This window comes from Sorex araneus, chromosome 9 (genome assembly GCF_027595985.1).
Source record: "Sorex araneus isolate mSorAra2 chromosome 9, mSorAra2.pri, whole genome shotgun sequence".
NCBI lineage: Eukaryota > Metazoa > Chordata > Mammalia > Eulipotyphla > Soricidae > Sorex > Sorex araneus.
Window position 1 is genome coordinate 4,032,805 of NC_073310.1, and position 19,762 is coordinate 4,052,566.

Consider the following 19,762-nt stretch of genomic DNA (forward strand, 5'->3'; position numbering starts at 1 on the left):
AGATTAATATACACCAGACACAACTGTCACCAAGTAACGACAACACTGTGCATATGATTAAGGAAGAAGAGATCAAAGAAAGGAATGTGTGAGAAAGTACTGGTGGAATCAGAGTAATAAAGCAACCCTTGAGATGAATCCAGTTTGACTGAACCCAAACAAGAAGATCCTGGAGCTGCACGAAGTCTGAGCTCTCCAAGCACACGGGAGCACGCTGTGACCCCGCCCCTCCACTGCAGAAGCGCCCTCGGTGCGGGTCAGAACAAAAACTCCAAAGGCTCGTGTTCTAATCCACCTCGGAGAACAGAGCACTGGAAGAGGAAGACAAACCCAAACAGCATCACTGTGGTTTCCAGAGCAATTTATTCATTAGAATCTATCCAGTAAGCCACCGACAGTCTCCTGTGGGTACTGAGCTGATAAACAGACACCAGAGGGTTTACCAAGTTCGTCATTTAATAAGTCTGATATTCATTTCCATCACATGGTATTGTACACGATCATCTGTTGAAACAGATTTCTTTTTAACAGGTCTTAGTTTAAAAAAAGTCATAGATACTGTGAGTTCTGTATAAACTGGTAGAGAGTAAGTTCCTTTGTTTTGAGTTATAAGCCTCAACTTCACCGCAGAATAAAGAATGTGGCCATAGAAAGCATAACCGGTCACTCGTATAGAACAGTATTGTTTCTATAATTTGAAGCTTTCTGAATGGTCGGGTTCAGGCCTGACGTAACTGTAAAAAGATTACTTAGTGAATAGACTATATGGGAATTGTACAAACTGTCATTAAGTCTGATCATTAATAGCTTAACTAGCACTAAGTTTCTAATCACTGTTTGAGTCCCGAGGAGGCAGCTGTGGACAGACCCGGGTCACCTTCTACTTCGGGTGTCTCAGTGTTTCCCAACAGAAACTTTGGCTTTAGGAAAGAGTCACAAACATTTAAAATAATGGCTTTAATTGTCTTTTATATAGTAGGGGAAAGTGTGCTTTAATTAAATATACATACCAGTGATGCTGGCAAGGTCGAAAAGTTACTCCTAATGTTGACAGCTATAAAAACTATAGTTTTTACATGTAAGACAATGAGAGAAAAAAAGCAATCCCTTTGAAACAAAATTTAAAAAAAAAATGTTCACAGTGGCTTGTATCAACAGATATGTATTATATGACAATAACATGTACAGACCGAGCACCCTAGGGCTCTGTTTATGTCCTAAAGAAAATGAGCTCTTACATTATTTATGTTTTTTTTTCTTTTTCCTGAATTAAAAAAAGATCAATTGTACAACGACCCCCCGGGAAGGATAACTGTCCGGGATGTACAGCATTAACACCATGATTAAAATTGTTTGCAAAAGGAATCGAGAATTAAAAAACAGAACAAAATACTTTGTGGAATTGTAGAGTCTTTCATTTGCTGTTACAACCAGCAAATGGCATTCATTAAGACAAAAATGGAAGGGTGGGCGCGCTCCACAAACACACTATTTGAGCAAGCTGACCAATGCACATTACAGTTTTAAAAATGAAGGTTATACACTCTATGTTACAAGTCCCCGCTAGGCAGTGTCAAATGACATCTATTTCTTGGCCTGCTTTGTGATCATACCCCGTGGAGGTGTTACAGGTCTCGTGGCATTCGGTTTCTTTTTCTCTGCAGGCTTTAGTATCTGCAAAGATGCAAAAGGCAATGCACGTTAGGACACGCACTCAATCCCAAACCCGAAGATTCCTTACATCTCATCAAATATTTTGTTCAGAAAAGCTTCTATCAAAAATTGCCCCAAACGGGGGCTGGAGCGATAGCACAGCGGGTAGGGCGTTTGCCTTGCACTCGGCTGACCTGGGTTCAAATCCCAGCATCCCATATGTCCCCTGAGCACCGCCAGGAGTAATTCCTGAGTGCAGAGCCAGGAATAACCCCTGTGCATCGCCAGGTGTGACCCAAAAAGCTAAAAAAAAAAAAAGCCCCAAACTCTGAAAGACCCCCTAGCAAATGAACTAAACACTCTGCTTTTGGGGTAACACGCTACGGACAGGTTCAAGTACAAACTTTGAACAAAATCCGTTGCCTCTGGAGAGATGATTTTGAGTCCCACCTTAGTGCACCTTTAGGCTCCTCTTTCTTTCCAAGCACTGCAGGGGAAAGGCTCCTGTGAGTGGCGGAAGGGGTCTGGGGACTGCAGGGCTCACAGCCCGCCGGGCTTTCACCCCCTCTCGAGAGGCTGTCTCTCAGGCCCGAGGTGGCAACCCCTAAGCGCCCTCTCATCATCTCAGGGAGCAAGTTCTCTCCAGTAACTGGCTAAATGTTTTAAAAATGAATTTTTGTTTTTGGGTCACACCAGATGGTTCTTGGAACTTATTGCTGCCTCTTTGCTAAGGGATCCTTCCCGGTGGACTTAGGGGACCACATGGGGTACTTGGGGTTGAACCCAGGTTGGCCTTGTGCACGGCAAGTGTGCTACTCAAGTGCCTCCTCTTTTCGGTTTTGGGTTACACCTGAGAGGCTCAGGGGTTATTCCTGGCTCTGCGCTCAGGAAACTACGGGCAGTGCTCAGGGAATCATATAGGATCAAACCCGGGTCGGCTATGTGCATGGCAAACACTATCAGCTATACTATTGCTCTGGCACCAGAAGTTTTAATTCTCTTATTCATGGTTGCCACGTGTCTTTAGTGGCTAAATTTAGGGCAGAGCTGCTTTGAAGCCAGGCGAGTTTAATCCTAAACCAAGAGGAAAGGATTAGAGCAGATGTGGAAATAATGCTATTGTAGCCAGTGAAGCCATTCATGCGAGTGCATCAGAAAGGCTTTCCAGACAGAGGAAACCGAGGGAGGGAGACGCGATCACACAGCGCACACAGCGTCTGCGGTGCAGACACAAGCAGCTCATCAGTAAAGGAGCCAAGAAAACAGAAGGTGTCTGTGTATTTACTCATTTTAATCAAGAGAAAACAGAAACTCAACACTGAGGGAGTTTCCAGGAAAACTCTTCTTTTAAAAGGGATCTACTAGGGCTGGAGTGATAGCACAGTGGGTAGGGCGTTTGCCTTGCACGCGGCCGACCCGGGTTCGGATCCCAGCATCCCACATGGTCCCCTGAGTACCGCCAGGGGTAATTCCTGAGTGCATGAGCCAGGAGTAACCCCTGTGCATTGCCGGGTGTGACCCAAAAAGCAAAAAAAAAAAAATAAAAAAATAAAAGGGATCTACTCAAAAATTAAATAAATAAAGGGGATCTATTCATAACTAGGACCAAGAGGAAAGAAAAGCAGCCTGGAAACTGCTCGACCAGCACACGGAAGCGGCAGGAAGGGCGGGTCTCTACCTGAAACGAGCACATCAGCGTCTCGTCCACACTCATCATGGCGCCGGCATTGTCAAACTCTCCACAGTAATTGGGTGCGGAAAACAGAGTGACCAACTGCCTCTTGGCAAAAAACTCATATCCATCTTCAACCACCTTGGAGAAAAACGTTTTCAGTATAAATAGGTGCACGTTTTAGGCCAGCACACCACACTTCCGCTCCCCACCGAGCCCGCCAGTCTTGAGGCCGCTCGGAGACACTCTGTACAAACCGGCAATACCTACCCACCAAACCGACAAGGAGAACCTGCTCACACACATGCTCTAAAGGGTACATGTAAAATTCAAAATCAATACCTGATGGGCTCTACATATAAGATCCAAATCATGCTTATGGAGAAATTTTGCAACCACTTCTGCACCAAATGTGAAGGACACTCCTCTGTCATTTTCACCCCAGCCTAAGACATCTTTATCGGGGTCAGACCACAAAAGATCACAAAGAAGACCTTGATCTGGTACATCAGTTGGTCGCATAATTCGCCGGATCTGCTCCATAGATTGAAGATCTGGTGATAAACCTGGTAGAAGGGCAGGAAAAAAAAAAACAACCACATTTTTAAAGAGAAAATGTTAATTTCCTTTGGTTTCTAAGAGCCAAAGGTTACATCAAGGTCTAAAGACACAGCCAAGTTCTGCCAGCACCTCAGGTGGGGCCAACACCCCCACCCCCGGGGCCACAGACAACACAAAGGCCCACACAAGCTCTGCATGTAGGAAGCTTGGGTTCAATCCTTGGCACTAGGTGACCCCCAGCACCGCAGGGTGCAGCTCCCACCTCCCCCCACCCCCAGCGTGCGGTGCAACAGCAAATCCTCAACAAAATCAAGAGTGGAACGTGTTCACGTACAAACCTGAGTCACGCGGACGGAGACAGTTGCACCAACACACAGAGCCTGACACACTCAAAATCCAGAGACGGGAAGCGGCCCCATCCCCACAGTGCGTCCCCAGGAACGACAATGAAAACAATGAAACGTTCGTTTCCACTCTGAACGACCAGCATGAAGACGGGGACTGGCCCGGCAGACACGGGGCCGCGTGGGTCCCAACAGCACACGCTCAGTTCTGCCCGAGCCCGAGCACCCGAGGGAAGGCAGTGGGTCAGGACTTCGGGAAAACACACCATGTCGGATCTCCTGGTTGTTTAATTTCAGATTTAAAAGACTCGGCTCCACTTTCCTTCCTTCCTCCCTTCTTCGGTGGGGGCACCCTCCGAGAGGCTCAACCTTCACCTGGCACCCAGAGGCCCACGGCCCAGGCCTGCAGTATGTAAAGCAAGCGCCTCCCTGCTAAACTCTCTCCCGCCCCACCACTTCTATTTTCCAATCGAATCCATTGTCTCGAACTCCCCGTACAGACCCACTGCTCAGACCAGGCTCCGGCCCAGTGATCCCGACCACCCAAAGGGGCCCCGTGACGGCACACCGAGACAAGAGCGCAGCGCCGTGCCCGGGTCACCTACCTCCATGACAGCAGAATATCTTCTCGTCCACGATGGCGGCTATCGGTAAACAGTTAAAGCAATCTGTGAAAGTTTTCCATAGTTTAATGTTGTATCTTCTTTTACCTGTAAAATTTTAGGATGGTTTTTTTTAAAATTAGAAACCGAGAAATTGTTCTGTAGGTCCCATCTCAGGAGATTCAGCTCTCCCTCTCATGTGGTGCTGGAGACCAACCCTGGGTTCCCGCCAGTGAGCTCCGCCGGCCCCTTCGCCCTTTCCTTTTAAAATTAGGGTCCAGGGGCTGGAGCGATAGCACAGCGGGTAGGGCGTTTGCCTTGCACTCGGCCGACCCGGCTTCAAATCCCAGCATCCCATATGGTCCCCTGAGCACCGCCAGGGGTGATTCCTGAGTGCAGAGCCAGGAGTGACCTCTGTGCATCGCTAGGTGTGACCCCAAAAAGCAAATAAAATAAAATAAAATTAGGGTCCAGGCCGGGGCTGGAGTGATAGCACAGTGGGTAGGGCATTTGCCTTGCAAACGGCTGGCCCGGGTTCGAATCCCAGCATCCCGTATGGTCCCCTGAGCATCACCAGGGGTAATTCCTGAGTGCATGAGCCAGGAGTGACCCCTGTGCATCACCAAGTATGACTGCCCCCCCCCCAAATAGGGTCCAGGCTGAGAGACCCCCTCCCTGCGTAGCTAGTCTGCAGGGCCGGGTCCCCGGGTGGCAACATGGGGTGAACCCCGCCAGGCAGGGGCTTCACAGCGGGCTCCCTCTGGGCTACTGTCCAGACCCCCGTGAAGGATGCAGAGCTATGCTTCTCGCGTCACCCAGAGTTCAATCTGTAAACAACAATTTCTATCTTCACAAGCAATTTTACAATCCCACAGAAGTGGAAGCCCGGCAGATTCAGGAAAACCATTCACAGAAACAACCACCGAGCCAGCTCTGTGTGGCTCGCTCTCACATGACCAGTTATTCCTTTCTTAAGAAAAGGAATTATGAACAACTCATACACGTGCAGTAGCCTCTTCCTTCTGAGGAAGGCTCAGAATAGCACCCGTCACGCTCAACGGCTCAATGACTGCCTGGTCCCAGGAACTCCCCAGCTGTAATTATTCTAGCAGGAGGCGCAACAGCCACAGGGAACTACACTGCCCCCTGCTGGTGCTCCAGGGTAGCACTGCACAAGTGCCCAGAGTGTTCCCATGTTTTTGAGTCAGCGTGTGCTTCAGATAGTTTGTGTGTCTGTCCAGGGACACTGCTGGCAGGGTAAAAGGACCATCTGTGATGCCAGTAATCGAACCCAGGTTGGCTGCATGTAAGACCAAAACCCTACATGCTGTACTTATGGCTCTGGCCCACTCCGATTTTTAAGCAAATGCCCTCACAGGAAAATCACTTTGTGCTAAAACCCAATTCCCAAGCTTGCTGGTATTGACCTGTGAAAGGACTGAGGATGGCCCCGGTGTCAGGGTGCCTGGCCGCCTGCCCGCTCCCCCAGCAGCAGAGAGAGCTGGTGACTGGGCAGTTAGCACAGGGTTCGAACAGCGGCTGAATCCAACGCATCTGCCCCGTCCCTCCGCAGAGAACTGGGGTCTATCCTACAGAAATAGTCCACGGCTCAGAATGATTACTTCTGTCACTTGCTTAGTATGTCTTGGAAGCCCAAAGCTCTCCCTGTCCCTTCCAGAGGATATGAGAAGCCTGACAGAAACCCTTTCTACAGGGACTAGAGGGTAACTAGCGCATAATCACTACCACCAATCCCAATCGCGTAAGAAACAAGACCTGGATCTTCTGATTCTCTTGGTTTAGAGGCGACAATCACGGACCAGAGGGGGCGGCCCCCCAGAGGCACGGAGCTCTCCCTAGCCACGGGGCTAGTTAACTTTATTCACTTATTATTTTACTTTTTGGGTCACACCCAGCAATGATCAGGGGTGTGAACTCCTGGCTCTGCACTTAGGAATTACTCCTGGCGGTGCTCAGGGGATGCCGGGGATTGAACCCTTAGACCTATAGTTTTCATCTTAAAAACTAAAACTCAAAGTTTAAATTAATTTAAAGTTAATTTTAAAATTAAAATTTCAGGGGGCTGGAGCAATAGCACAGTGGTTAAGGCTTTTGCCTTGCACACGGCCGACCCAGGTTCGAATCCCAGCATCCCATATGGTCCCCCAGCACCATAGGGGGGAGTTAATTCCTGTGTGCACAGTAATTACGCCAGGAGTAATTCCTGAGTGCATGAACCAGGAGTAACCCCTGTGCATCGCCGGGTGTGACCCAAAAAGAAAAAAAAAATTAAAATTTCAGCACCTTCATCACTGGTCTTTTTTACATAAGTATGCAAACTAACAGAAGCTAGCCAAGCTGTAACCTTCAGAGTGCAGAGTCTTGAGGCGAAATGTGTTTTGATGGCTAAAACATATGGAAACAGGTAACACTCAACTGTGGCCTTCAACAATTCTTCTTGGTAGTGCTCAGAGACCCTACGCGCTGCGGGGGATCAAAGCCGGCCACATGCAAGGCAAGTGCCCCGCCCACAGCACTATCTCTGGTCCCCCAAAGAACCCCTCCTGGGCCCAGCACCTGTCTCACCAGGTTCTCGGCCCAGCCACGGTTCAGAAGGCCGATTCTTGGGGCTGGAGCAATAGCACAGCGGGTAGGGCGTTTGCCTTGCACGCGGCCGACCCAGGTTCGATTCCCAGCATCCCATATGGTCCCCTGAGCACCGCCAGGAGTAATTCCTGAGTGCAGAGCCAGGAGTAACCGCTGCGCATTGCCAGGTGTGACCCAAAAAAAGCAAAAAAAAAAAAAAAAAAAAAAAAAAAAAAAAAGAAGGCCGATTCTTCTCCTCGGTGACCCCACCCACCTCATCTCTTTGAGGGGGCTCAAGCCACAGACTAATTAAACCCCACTCTGAAAGAGAGCGGCAGGAGAGGGGCGCATTTAAACAGAGCCAGCCGGAAAGGGTGCGACAACCCTCCTCGAGACGCCAGGAGGGGCCTGGTCGGGCTCTCCCGGTCGCCAGCTATAACCACCCTCTTCTCGCGTGGAACCTATTCTTGTAGAAATACTAAGAACAGAGGCAGAAGGATTCAAACCTTTTTCTTTATACAGTTGTTTCGAAAACACAATAAACCTGTACCAAACATATTATTTTCAAGGCAGTAAGGCTTGTTTCTGTCAATTATCCAGTGCACTATCAAGGACCCAATTCAAAATGGGCCGTAAAAAGGAAAACATAAAGTTAAAACGCTCCAGCATTACAAATTTTAAACAACGAGACATTCTGAGGTTCCATTCATATGAAACGTCTACAAACATCTATACGTAGAAAGCAGATCAGTGCCGGCCTGGGCTGCTTTGCGGATTTATCAAGAATCATTGAACTGTACTTTATTTTATTTTTTTATTTTTTTTTGCTTTTTGGGTCACACCTGGCTCTGCACTCAGGAGTCACTCCTGGCGGTGCTCGGGGGACCATATGGGATGCTGGGAATCAAACCCGGGTTGGTCGCATGCAAGGCAAACGCCCTACCTGCTGTGCTATCGCTCCAGCCCCTGAACTGTACTTTAAAAAAGAAATTTTGAAGAAGGAAATCTCAGCTAAATCGGCCTAAAGCCGTTAAGTCGCGCCAGTCCCTAGAACTGCACCAAGAAGGGACCACTGCGAACACTCAGAGGCAGCCTGAGAGCAAGGCCCTAGCATGCCGCTTGCCCTGGCCAGGCTCAGAAGCCGGGCACCAAGGACGCAAGCACTGAGCCCCAACAAGTCAGTGACAGAGAAAATACGAGATTCAACGCTGGCATCTAAACTCTAAACCACGCCTCAAGGTAAAGCCCTCTCCCTTAGATACAGAAAAGTACTTACATTCGTCATAAAATCCATAAATCCTATTGATGCTGGCACATTCATGGTTCCCTCTGAGAAGAAAAAAATTCTCGGGATATTTGATTTTGTAAGCCAGTAAGAGGCAGATAGTCTCCAGCGACTGCTTCCCCCTGTCCACATAGTCCCCAAGAAACAGGTAGTTGCTCTCTGGAGGGAAACCACCATACTCGAAGAGTCGGAGCAAATCATAGTACTGCCCGTGGATATCACCTGGAAGCAAAGATTCCGTTAGCGCCTTCGCTAGCGCAGCTCTGCCCAGCAACGAGACTTGGGGCGATGCCCTTTAAACGCACGGCGCAAGGGCCCCGACAGCAATGCCAGTTCCCAGCCGGGCACCAGGTCTAGTTCAATTGAGCATAATAAAAAATTTAAGTCTATGTCTATGTACGGAATCTCACACAAAACCTTACTAATTAAGAATTTATTTTGTGGAAAGTATTCTAATGCCAAAGAAAGGCTTCTTGCCAGCTAACTGGCCGCCGGGTCAGCAGGGCAGCCGCCCTTGACCGAGCCAAGGCTGACCCACACCTGCCGGTGAGACCGCCCTTCATTTCCTCCTGCCAGAAAGGCTAGAATATTAATAGCATCCCCCAAAGTTTAGAGGCTACGTATGCTGGGTTTCTGCACTGTGAAAGGGCAGAGCACCATGCATGCCCAGCCGCTCTCAGATCGACACACTGTTGCACTCATCCTTCTTCCTGTTGTATTCCTCTATTTTTTACTTTGTAAAAAATTACAAATCTAAATTACAATAATCTAAAAAATTACTTTGTAATTTTTAGATAAACATTTGAAGTTTATCTAAACAAAGAGTCCACTGGAGTACTTATTCTAAAGTCACAAGGAGCGGCAGGATGCCGGTGACCGGGCAGTCATCCGTATGGCCGGCCGTGGCTCGTGTGCCCAAGGGGCCCCACTCACCACATATCTTGAGCGGTGCTTCGAGTTCGAGCAGGATGGGCTGGCTGAGGAAGATCTCGCGGGACTTCAGGCACAGTCCTCTGATTTCACTCTCCTGAAGCTGCACATTCTTCCCAGGCTTGGCCCCCCTCACTGCAAGGGACGAAAATTCCATTAGTCAAATGACTCCAAAGGTGATTTTTGGTGAAGATTTAAAAAGTATCTGACAAAAGGGTCTAGATGCAGGGGATGAGAGACGGACAGTAGCTTTCGGTCTGGCTTAATTTTTCAAGACACTCAACAAGGGCTTTTATTTGGTGTTTGGGGAGAAGAGTGCCACACTCGGCAGTGTTCAGGGCTTACTCCTGGTGGAGTGCTCAGTGGAACACGGATGCTGAAGAGCAAACTCGGGCTGTCTGTGTGCGCAGCACGTGCTTCGCATCTTGAGTGATCTCCCTGACCCCCGTAAGAAGGTTTTAATAATCATTTAGAATTTCAGCTTATTTCCTTACTCAGGTGACTGGCCCAGAGGCTGTCCTCTGGAGAAAGGCCTTCCATTCGCGCCCGCGCCCTCCCCAGCCCAGCACGCGTCCAGTCTCGGGAACGGATCTGCAGCTGTGAGGCCGAGTTCAGAGGCCGCGGCGTCACTGAGGCGCCCCGAAGAACGCCTTGTTTCAGAAGGGAGACGAGAAATGCCTGAACTCCTTCCCACAAAGCATCTTCCAGAGGAGCACGGCTGTCATCTCCTTGAGGGGCCCTTATTTATCTATGAAAAACCTCTCTCTCTCTCTCTGCTTCTTTGGGTCACACCGGGCAATGCACAAAGGTTACTCCTGGCTCTGCACTCAGGAATTACCCCTGGCGGTGCTCAGGGGACCATATGGGATGCTGGGAATTGAACCCGGGTTAGCCACGTGCAAGGCAAACATCCTCCCCACTGTGCTATCGCCCCAGCCCCAAACATTTTACTTTCTTTTTTTTTCTTTTTTGCTTTTTGGGTCATACCTGGCGATGCACAGGGGTTACTCCTGGCTCTGCACTCAGGAATCACCCCTGGCAGTGCCCAGGGGACCATATGGGATGCTGGGAATCGAACCCGGGTCAGCCACGTGCAAGGCAAACATCCTCCCCACTGTGCTATTGCTCCAGCCCCAAACATTTTACTTTCTTATGGGTTTGGGGACTACACCCAACAGTGCTCAGGGTTTGCGCCTGATTCTGTGCTCAGAGATCACGCCTGCCAGGACTTGAGGGACCATTTGGGGTGTTGAGGGAGTGAAGCCGGGTTAGGTTGGCCACCTGCAAGGCAAGCACTCCCCCCGCTGTACTATCTTCAGCCCCCAAATTACACGGTTACAAAGAAATATCATTAACATATTGTCAGTTCACTGCAGATGGTGCCCCTGTATTAGCAGGCCTGTCTCCCAAGGGTGGTGGCATGCGCCGGAGGAAAGGAATTAAGCCAAGGCTTTCCTACCTGAGAAAGCAAGCAGAGCCCAAAGTGGGCGGGCACCACCCAAGTGCCCTCACAGCAGCCAAGGGCACGAGGGCACCTCTGGCCCACACAGGCAGGCAGGAGAAAATGAGGAAATTGTTTGGGTTTGTTACAACAGACAGCAAATGGGCCCTAAGCACCTCTAGGAGTAACCCTTGAGTATCACAGGGCATGCCCCCCCCCAAGTCAAGACACAGGACAGGACTAAATAGAGAATATAAGCCTCTAAAGTGACTTTTTTTTTTTTGGCTTTTTGGGTCACACCCAGTGATGCACAGGAGTCACTCCTGGCTCTCTGCACTCAGGAATTACTCCTGGCAGTACTCGGGGAATCATATGGGATGCTGGGAATCGAACCCGGGTCAGCCATGTGCAAGACAAATGCCCTCCCCGCTGTGCTATTGTTCCAGCCCCTAAAGTGACTAATTTTTAGGGACCTCCCTAACTCACCAGATTAAGTCAATGTTGCTAACTTAATATTGGTTTTGAAGACTTTGTATCAAATCATAAAATGAGAGCTTAGAAAATACTTTGTATCAAATTGTAAAACATAATAGCTTGTTAAGGGACAGGGTTCTTTTTTAGCTTTTGTTTTGGGGAGGGACCCTCCCAGAGATACTCTGCCGACCAGACAGGGGTGCACAGCCCAGGGGGGGATAGGTTCCTGCCCCAGCACCAAACAAACCATTAAACAAAAAGCAACAGTTTTAACTGGACCCTAATTTAACGCTACAAATAACTACTTAACTTTAGATACTAAAAATTACAAGAAAAAAAATCCGAGAATTTTTCTGATAAATTATTGGGCCAGCTCACTGGGCTGAGCACATGCTTTGCATGCAGAAGACCCAGTACAATCCCCTGCACCCCACTAGGTGTGGCCCCGCAGTGCTGGTGAGCCCAGCACCACGGGCGGAGTCTCGCCCCGGAGTGAGTAGCCCACAGGGAGCGGGCACACACCTACTACACTAGGTCTACCACGACAGGTGAGGCATGAGACTACCATCATGAGATCCACGTATAAAATACAATTTAATGTAAGATTAAAAAAACAAACTACCAATTTAGAAAAGGGAGGGGAGGCTGTGTATGTTTGAAAGCCCTGGTTCAATATCCAGCCCCCCCAAAAAACAAAAAAAGTCACCTCAGGCAAAGTCTTGGGACAGAGTGCGGTTTTTTTTTTTGGGGGGGGGGCTTTTTTTTTTTTTCTTTTTGGGTCACACCCAGCGATGCTCAGGGGTTACTCCTGGCTTTGCACTCAGGAACTACTCCTGGCGGTGCTTGGGGGACCATATGGGATGCCGGGGATCGAACCCAGGTCAGCCGCGTGCAAGGCAAACGCCCTACCCGCTGTGCTATCGCTCCGGCCCCTGGGGGGGGCTTTTTTAATCACACCCAGAGATGCTCAGGGCTTACTCCTGGTTCTGCACTCAGGAATCACTCCTAGTGCTTGGGGGACCCTACGGGATGCCGGAAATCGAACCCAGGTTGGCCGTGTGCAAGACAAAAACCCTCCCCACTTGACATTGCTCTGGTCCTAAAACCCTGGATTCTTGGGAGAAGTGTTTTAAATGGAAACGAACACCGCGTAGAAGGGCGGGATTATCAGCACTGCTGTGAGGAATATAAGCAAGGAAGGACGACAAGCTGGAAGGAGCAAACGCATACAGCCAAGAGAGCACTGTTGAGAGGCTGAAGCGTGCGAGGAGCCAGTTTCTGTGCTGCTGCCTCGGTTAACTCACTGCCCTGGGCCCCAAATGCCTAAAAGCAAAGGCTTGCGGCCCCTTTCCGATCCAAACCAAGACCCCAGCACTGGAAGGCAAAGACGTTCGACCCTCCGAGGAAGACCCCAAATGGACACAGGTGACAGCACCTGAAGTCTGTGAGGGCAGCCACGGTGATCTCTCGGGACACGAAGCGGAAACTCCAAAACACTCCCCGTGGAAAAGGCGAGCCCCCCCCCCCGGCCCCCAGCCCCCGCCCAGCGGCTCAGGAGGACTCCAAGAAGCTTCTGGATCTACCTTCTCCTGAGTCACGTGTGGGAACAAGCAGGCCAGTCCTGGTGGACCCTGTGGGGAGGAGCCGGAGGGACCGGGCTGCGGTCAGCGCTCGGGGGCCATGCGGCATGCAGGACTGCCAGGTCCCCAGAGGGACAGAGGGCACTGACCAGGTGCAGGCAGCGGGGATGTCCTCGAACACCACCCGCGTGTCACAGACCCGCCACAGAGGCCGACAGACCTGACCAAGGCACCAGGCAAACTGTTTCCCGTCACCACGTTTAGACAGCTCACTGCTGCGTTGGTTTTTCAATTCTACTTTTGCCATCTGAAAGTGTAGAGATTACTCAAAACCTATGGCAACTATCTAAATACTAATGTGGAACAAATCCAGTTTTTCCTGAGTATCACACTGGAGCCAAGGGACAGAGCTCACAAAAGACAACGTGGTCTCGAACTTAAAAAACTCCTTATAATGTACCCCGAGAGCAAACCCACAGAGCCTGAGAGACAGCACAGGGCGTAAGCGCTGGCCTTCCACGTGGCCTCCCCCGGCACAACCCAAGGCACAGCGTATGGCTGGTCCCACAAGCCCCACAGGCCTGACGCCTGAGCACAGTCAGGAGTCACTTCTGAGCACCCCTGGTCCCAAAGCAAAACAAAAAGGAATCAAGCGGACTCCGGCGGCAGGTGAGCAGTCGGTGTGCTGCAGGCACGAAACCCAGCCATCAACGTATTGTCAAGCACGGTGAGTCACGGACACTTTTTCTAGAAAAGATACAGGCCGGAGCTCCTGTTACCCCTGCATGAGTCGCAGCTGCCCCTGCTCGCCCTGCATGGCCACCACGCACGGACACTGCCCGCCGCCCAGGTGCACCTGACTGTGAGCACCAGGGCCAAGGAGGTGTGCCTAATCAGGGGGAGGCCAAGTCACAAAGTGTCAGTAACCTGCGCATTCTACAGAAACCTGCATCCCAGCAGACTGTAGACGTCTGATAAGCAACAACGTTTAGTTTCTGAGCTTTAAAATCACAAGCGGGGTGTGGGGTTCCGGCGGGCACAAGCTCCGCCCGCTGAGAACCTGGCTCCTCTTTCCGGTCTGCGTTACCGGCTGTGAAAATTTAGTCTCCTCTTAAATTGTATGGTGATTTAAAAGAAAGTTTCAAAGGCTGTTTTTGGCAATTCAAGAATACTATACTCGGGGCTGGAGCTATAGCATAGCGGGTAGGGAATTTGCCTTGCACGCAGCCAACCCGGGTTCAAATCCCAGCATCCCATATGGTCCCCTGAGCACCGCCAGGAGTAATTCCTGAGTGCAAAGCCAGGAGTAACCCCTGTGCATTGCCAGGTGTGACCCAAAAAGCAAAAAAATAAAACAAACAAGAATACTATAGATACTGCCTATAGATACTGCCCCTTTTTTTTGGTGGGGGGAGGGTGTTGGGGACCAAGCCCCTGAACCCAGGGATCCTGCATGCAAAGCATGAGCTGGCCCACAGCCTCTTCAGCTCCCGACTCAGACCCAGAGACGCCTCGGACGTCCAGGAGGGTGTGCCGCCCTCCCAACCAAGAACCTGCTCGTCACTAAACGTCCCAGAGGACTGTTTATAGGACATATAACCAAGCTCCACAGGACCGTCACTGCTCCCTAAAAAAAGATCTGACACAGGTAGAAAACAAAACGGGAAGCACTAAGGAAAACGAAATGTCCGTCCTCTGTTTAGATTATCCGTGAGTCTGACTCAAACATCCAAAGACACACTGCCCGGAAGCTCCAGTGCGCAGCGACCCTCGGCTGGACGCTGGGCCCCGCGTGGCAGCCCTTACTCTGTGGAAGGCACAGAAAATGACACAAACCAGGGAGGCGCAGACCACTGGAAGCCCCGAGACTAGGGCACGCGCCCTCCAACGGCCTGGACACTCACATGGTGTCCTGGTTGCCATTAAAGACACTTTTTACTGTATCTGCCAGTGGCACAGGAAACTGCCAACAGTGTGGCTCTAGAGGTGAAAACCCTCCGACACTGACCCACTGGGGTCCTCCAAGGCAGGGACCCTGCGACCTTCCCAGGCAGCACCCGAAATCCCAAGCGCAAACATTCAATTATTTTGTCAAGTGCCAACGAAATCCAAAATATTCCAACAAACAGGAATGCCACTCTCCAGATGGCGTGTCTCATAAAGCCAGGTGCCAGACGTTACACAGAAATAGTCCCCGGGCACCACAAACTGACGCAAGCGCTCAGCCCTGAAGCGTTCCTCTCGCGGGGTGGAAGGGCGGATTCAGGGAAAACGTGCGGTGGTGTTCTCATCAACTCTGTCCCGCAGCACAGGCAGAGCACAGGGTGGAAAACCCCGTCCCGGTCCAGGAAAGACAAACCGACAAAACCGGGAAAGACGGTACTTAGCAATGCCAGCTTCCCTCGGCAGGAACGACTCGGCCCGTCTGGACAAGGCAGAGCTGAGGACCACAGAGAAGAAAAGTACCGTGGGACGAGTTAGAAGAAAGAACTACATTCTGTTGCTCAGAGGGTCACATCAAAGCAGCACACACAGCCCAGCTGAACTACAATAAAGCTGGGAAACCGAGAATAACACTACTGATATAAAAATAAGTTAACAGAAATTTTGCTGTTTTAAGATGATTCCATTCAAGTAGGCGAATCTTACAAATATGCCTCATCACATTCATTTCAGTGACAGAATCAATAATCTAACATTTGACAGGTTTTAGAAAATAAATCAAAACAAAAGTTGAACATTTCCAACACAAAATAGGAAATTGTAGAGAACAAGCACGTTCTCTACAAAAACTATACGCCACAAACGTTACCATGCAGTCAAGATTAAGTGGCAAAGACACTACTTTTGCTTTCAATGAAATGCGATGTTCTACACCCAAAGACAACTTACTGAAAAGTGTCTTAACTTCCCAACCCATTTTGACAAGACACCACTTAGATGCCACAGCTGACCCTACACTTCTAGTTGTTCTCCTAAGACACCAGTGACTTCCACTCCAGGTGAACCATTAAGCATCTGAGTTTGCAACTTTGGATTCAGGGGTCTGATTCAATTGATTTGAGTCGTGGGATACAGTCATTCCAGACAGGATGTGCCACATAAATGTTTCAACTCGGGTTCCTTCACCAGCCATGGTTTTCCTCTGCCCCTCCCCAGCCAGAACTGTCACTCCCAGAGAGAATCCTACCTTACTCCTATTGAGTTCAACTTTCCAGTTTCCTTCCCTACAAAAGTAATTCACATTATCCTTCACATTTCAACTTTGAAGATCTACTTAGTGACCTTGACGGCAAATTAAATAAGCCGAGTGAGTCCCTGTAATCTCACCTCCCTGCTTCAGGACCAGTAACTCTCAACTAATCAAGTGGACCAACTGGCACTGCCACATGCTACTGCAGAGAAGAACCAAGTCATTACCAGATTGCTGCTCAAAGGCAGAACTGAGTCACCAGCCTCCACTGCAAGCGGCTCCTAAACCTGCCCGGCCAGAGGCAGCCCCTGCGCCTCCTCACGAAGCCCTTCTCTGCCGCTAAGGCTGGCACCCACCCCAGCCCCATGACAGCCACCCAGATGCCTCCTGCAACTGCGAACAAGGGGGCACCGCAGGCTCTCCCACAGCCCCACTGGAGCAGGGTCCCACACAGTTCAGCAAGGACCCTGCCATCTGAGCAGACTGACTCCCTCAGCGACTCGCAGAGCACTAGCACAGCGGGTAGGGCGCCTGCCTTGCATGCGGCCAATCCAGGTTCGACCCCCAGCATCCCACATAGCTCCTGATCCCCACCAGGAGTGATTCCTGAGTGAAAGCCAGGAGTAACCCCTGAGCACTACCAGCGGTGTGCCCAAAACTAGAAAACAAACCAAAAAACCCAAACACTTTAATTATTAAAATGATCTACTGCATTAATTTAAAAAGTCGTCGCTGTATTCCATTAAGAAAAACTTGTCTTCTTGGTTAGCATTTTTTTTTGGGTGGGGGGGTTTGTTTTGGGGCCACACCTGGCAGTGCTAGGGACCAAAACCTGACTCTTGCATGCAAAGCGAGTGCTCCAGCCCTTTAAGCTACTTTGGTCAGCAAATAGTTTTGTATGTGTGTAGGGAGCAGGGAAAAAACTGTTTCTTGCAGTATGTTCCTCCTTTATTATCTTCAGACCTGATATAAAACATGTTTAATATTACACCAAAAGGCTAAACAACTCGGTATCTTCAGATGAACTCTTACAAATTAGGACTGAACTGGCTGACGCATTCCCTGTGGCAGGGCAGAGGTCACAGGGAACTCACTAAAGCCAGTGGGTAAGTTATGCAGAGCGTGGCTCTGCCCCATACCCACACCAACAATGGCCCAGCTTCCCGGCCAAAAAATAAAAAAAAACGCTTCTTGCAAACCAAGATGTAGCACGAGTTACATCAGACCGCCGGCTAAGCAAGGCAAACGCTGGACATCACCTGCTCCTTGAAGGAGGTCACTAACCACGTACATCTCTGTTCCCGATTTCCCTTCTCTCCCGCCCAACAGGAGCGCCCCGGTCACGCAAAGGTTAAGATAAAGCTGCAGCTTGGGGCTGGGGGCGGGGAGGTGCCAGCGGGCTGACTGGCCCTCTAAGTTCCCCAAGTCGCAGTGCAGTGAGCTGCCCACCGTCGAGAGCTTCCCGGGAGGGCTGAGGCGACCCCAGCCCGTGAAAAACACCAGGAACTTCAAACCCAGCTGCGGCGCAGGGCTGCCGGCGCGACCTCCCCACGCGAGCCGCGCGCGCGCTCGGGCTCGGGGCTCCCCAGGCAAGTTCCTGCAACGTCTGCGGGCGCAGTGGACACGGCGGCGAGCAGGGAGCAAATTCGGGTCTCCCTCACAGAGCAGCCCAAACAAGGAGCCAAACAGGACTCAATCCCCCACGGAAGCGAGCCTCCGTGGACGGGCTCTAGAACCGTCTCCCCATCTCCAGGCGTCCACTGCTGGCACCTCCCGCGTCTTCTCCCCCCCACCGCCCGGGTGGTCAACCCCCAAACTGCAGTTTTAGCTTAACCTCTGCGTGACCACGGCCACCTCCTTCCTGCACGTTTTCCAGCTCGCGTGACCTTGGTTAAATGCCTTTACCTTAATCTGTAAAACGGGGGGGGGGGGTATGAGAAAATTTTTTAAAAAAGCAAAACAATAGCCCTAACCTCGCAAGGTCGGGGAGAGCGTTCAAGGCAATGTGCGCCCGCGGGGAGGGACGGAGGGTGGGCTGCAATTCTTAAAAAAAAATAATAATAAATCAAAATCAATCAATCAACAACTCCAGAAGCCCGACGCGGCGCCGCGCACCGGCAGGAGCCCGCGGGGAAAGAGCCGGCGGCGGCTGCAAGTTCGGACCCGCGTCCAGCGGGGCGCGGGGAGCTCCCGGGGCCCCGGGAAACTTGCAGGGGCGTCTGGGACGGCGGCGGGGGGCTTCCCGCGCCTCCCCGCCCTCCCGGGAGCCGGCCCTTCCCGCCAGCCACAACCGGGAGGGGGGGTCCCCGGGGCGCGCGGCCCCCCCCCCCGCCCCATCCAACTGCTGCTCGGGCAGGAGGCGAGGCCCCCCGGGGCGGGGCGGGGCGCGGGCGGGGGGCGGCGGGGACCCGCGGCGCTCACCTTCCAGCAGCCGTTGGATGATGCTGTCGATGTTGAGTTTGTCTATATCCGCCATCGCCTTCCCCCCGCCGACCCTCCCGCAGCGGCGCCGCCGCCGCCGGCTCGCGCCCGGGACTCACGCCTCCTCTCCCACGCCACGAGCACTGAGGTGGTGGTGGCGGCGGTGGCAGCAGCCGCGGCGGGACCCCCCCCAACCGCCCCGCACCCTGCTTCCTCCTTCTCTCCCCACTGGAACCACGAGAAGAACAAAATGGCCGCCGACTGCTTAGCCAGCCTCGGGCGGCGCACGGATGCGCGCGGGGAGTGCAGCGGCCCGGCCGGGACTTCTTTACGGGCCAGAAGGGCGCGGGGGCGGGGGCGGGGCCAGCGCGCGGAGAGGGCGGGGCCTGCGCTCGGGAGGGGCGGGGCGGGGTCTAGGCCCAGGAGGGGCGGGGCCTCTGCTCGGGAGGGGCGGGGCCGGGGCCCGGGTGGGGCGGAGCCGGGGCGCGGCGGGGGAGGAGACGGTTGAGCGTATTAAGCAACCGCGCGCAGGATCCTTCCGCCAAACGGGTCGCGCAAATAGGCCCCCGTGGCGGGAGCTTGAGTTGTAAAGTTGCTCGGCGCCGGAGTTGGGGCGAGGGGAGAGCGTGCAGCTGTTAAACCCCGAGGACGCGAGCTTCGCCGGATGCTGCTTATTGGGGCCAGATGTTTGCAGAATTGAAAGTGCAGCCAGGGAACCCAGGGGCGCTGGAATTTATCCCTTGAAGACGAAATCTGGGGTGGAGGTGGGGGGAGAATAGGATAAGTGGGTTGCCTTAGTTTTGCATTCAAATTTACTGACTGTGAAGAAAAAGCACTATTTGGTGACTAATAAAACGTACCCCCTTCCGGAGAAGTCTAAATGTGAATAGTTATTTTTTCTGAGTGGTGGGGAATATGGGCATTTGTGTGCGTGAGAGAGACTTTTGTACTTTGGGGAAATTTTTTTTAAAAAAATTGTTCTCCAAAATATATTTCACCAGCCCTGTCTTTTGATCGTCT

The 19,762-nt window shown here is 51.5% G+C and overlaps 1 protein-coding gene across 1 annotated transcript; it reads right to left on the reverse strand.

The window, feature by feature from the left end:
* Positions 1-344: 344 nt before the first annotated feature.
* PPP1CC (protein phosphatase 1 catalytic subunit gamma) lies at positions 345-18,974 on the reverse strand. Its single transcript, XM_055147350.1, has 7 exons — positions 18,743-18,974; positions 9,637-9,768; positions 8,695-8,925; positions 4,836-4,940; positions 3,668-3,891; positions 3,332-3,466; positions 345-1,674 (listed from the first exon to the last, which is right to left on the reverse strand). The coding sequence occupies exons 1-7, from the start codon at positions 18,795-18,797 to the stop codon at positions 1,585-1,587; spliced, it is 972 nt and encodes a 323-aa protein (XP_055003325.1). The 5' UTR covers positions 18,798-18,974; the 3' UTR covers positions 345-1,584.
* Between the last annotated feature and the right edge of the window lie 788 nt (positions 18,975-19,762).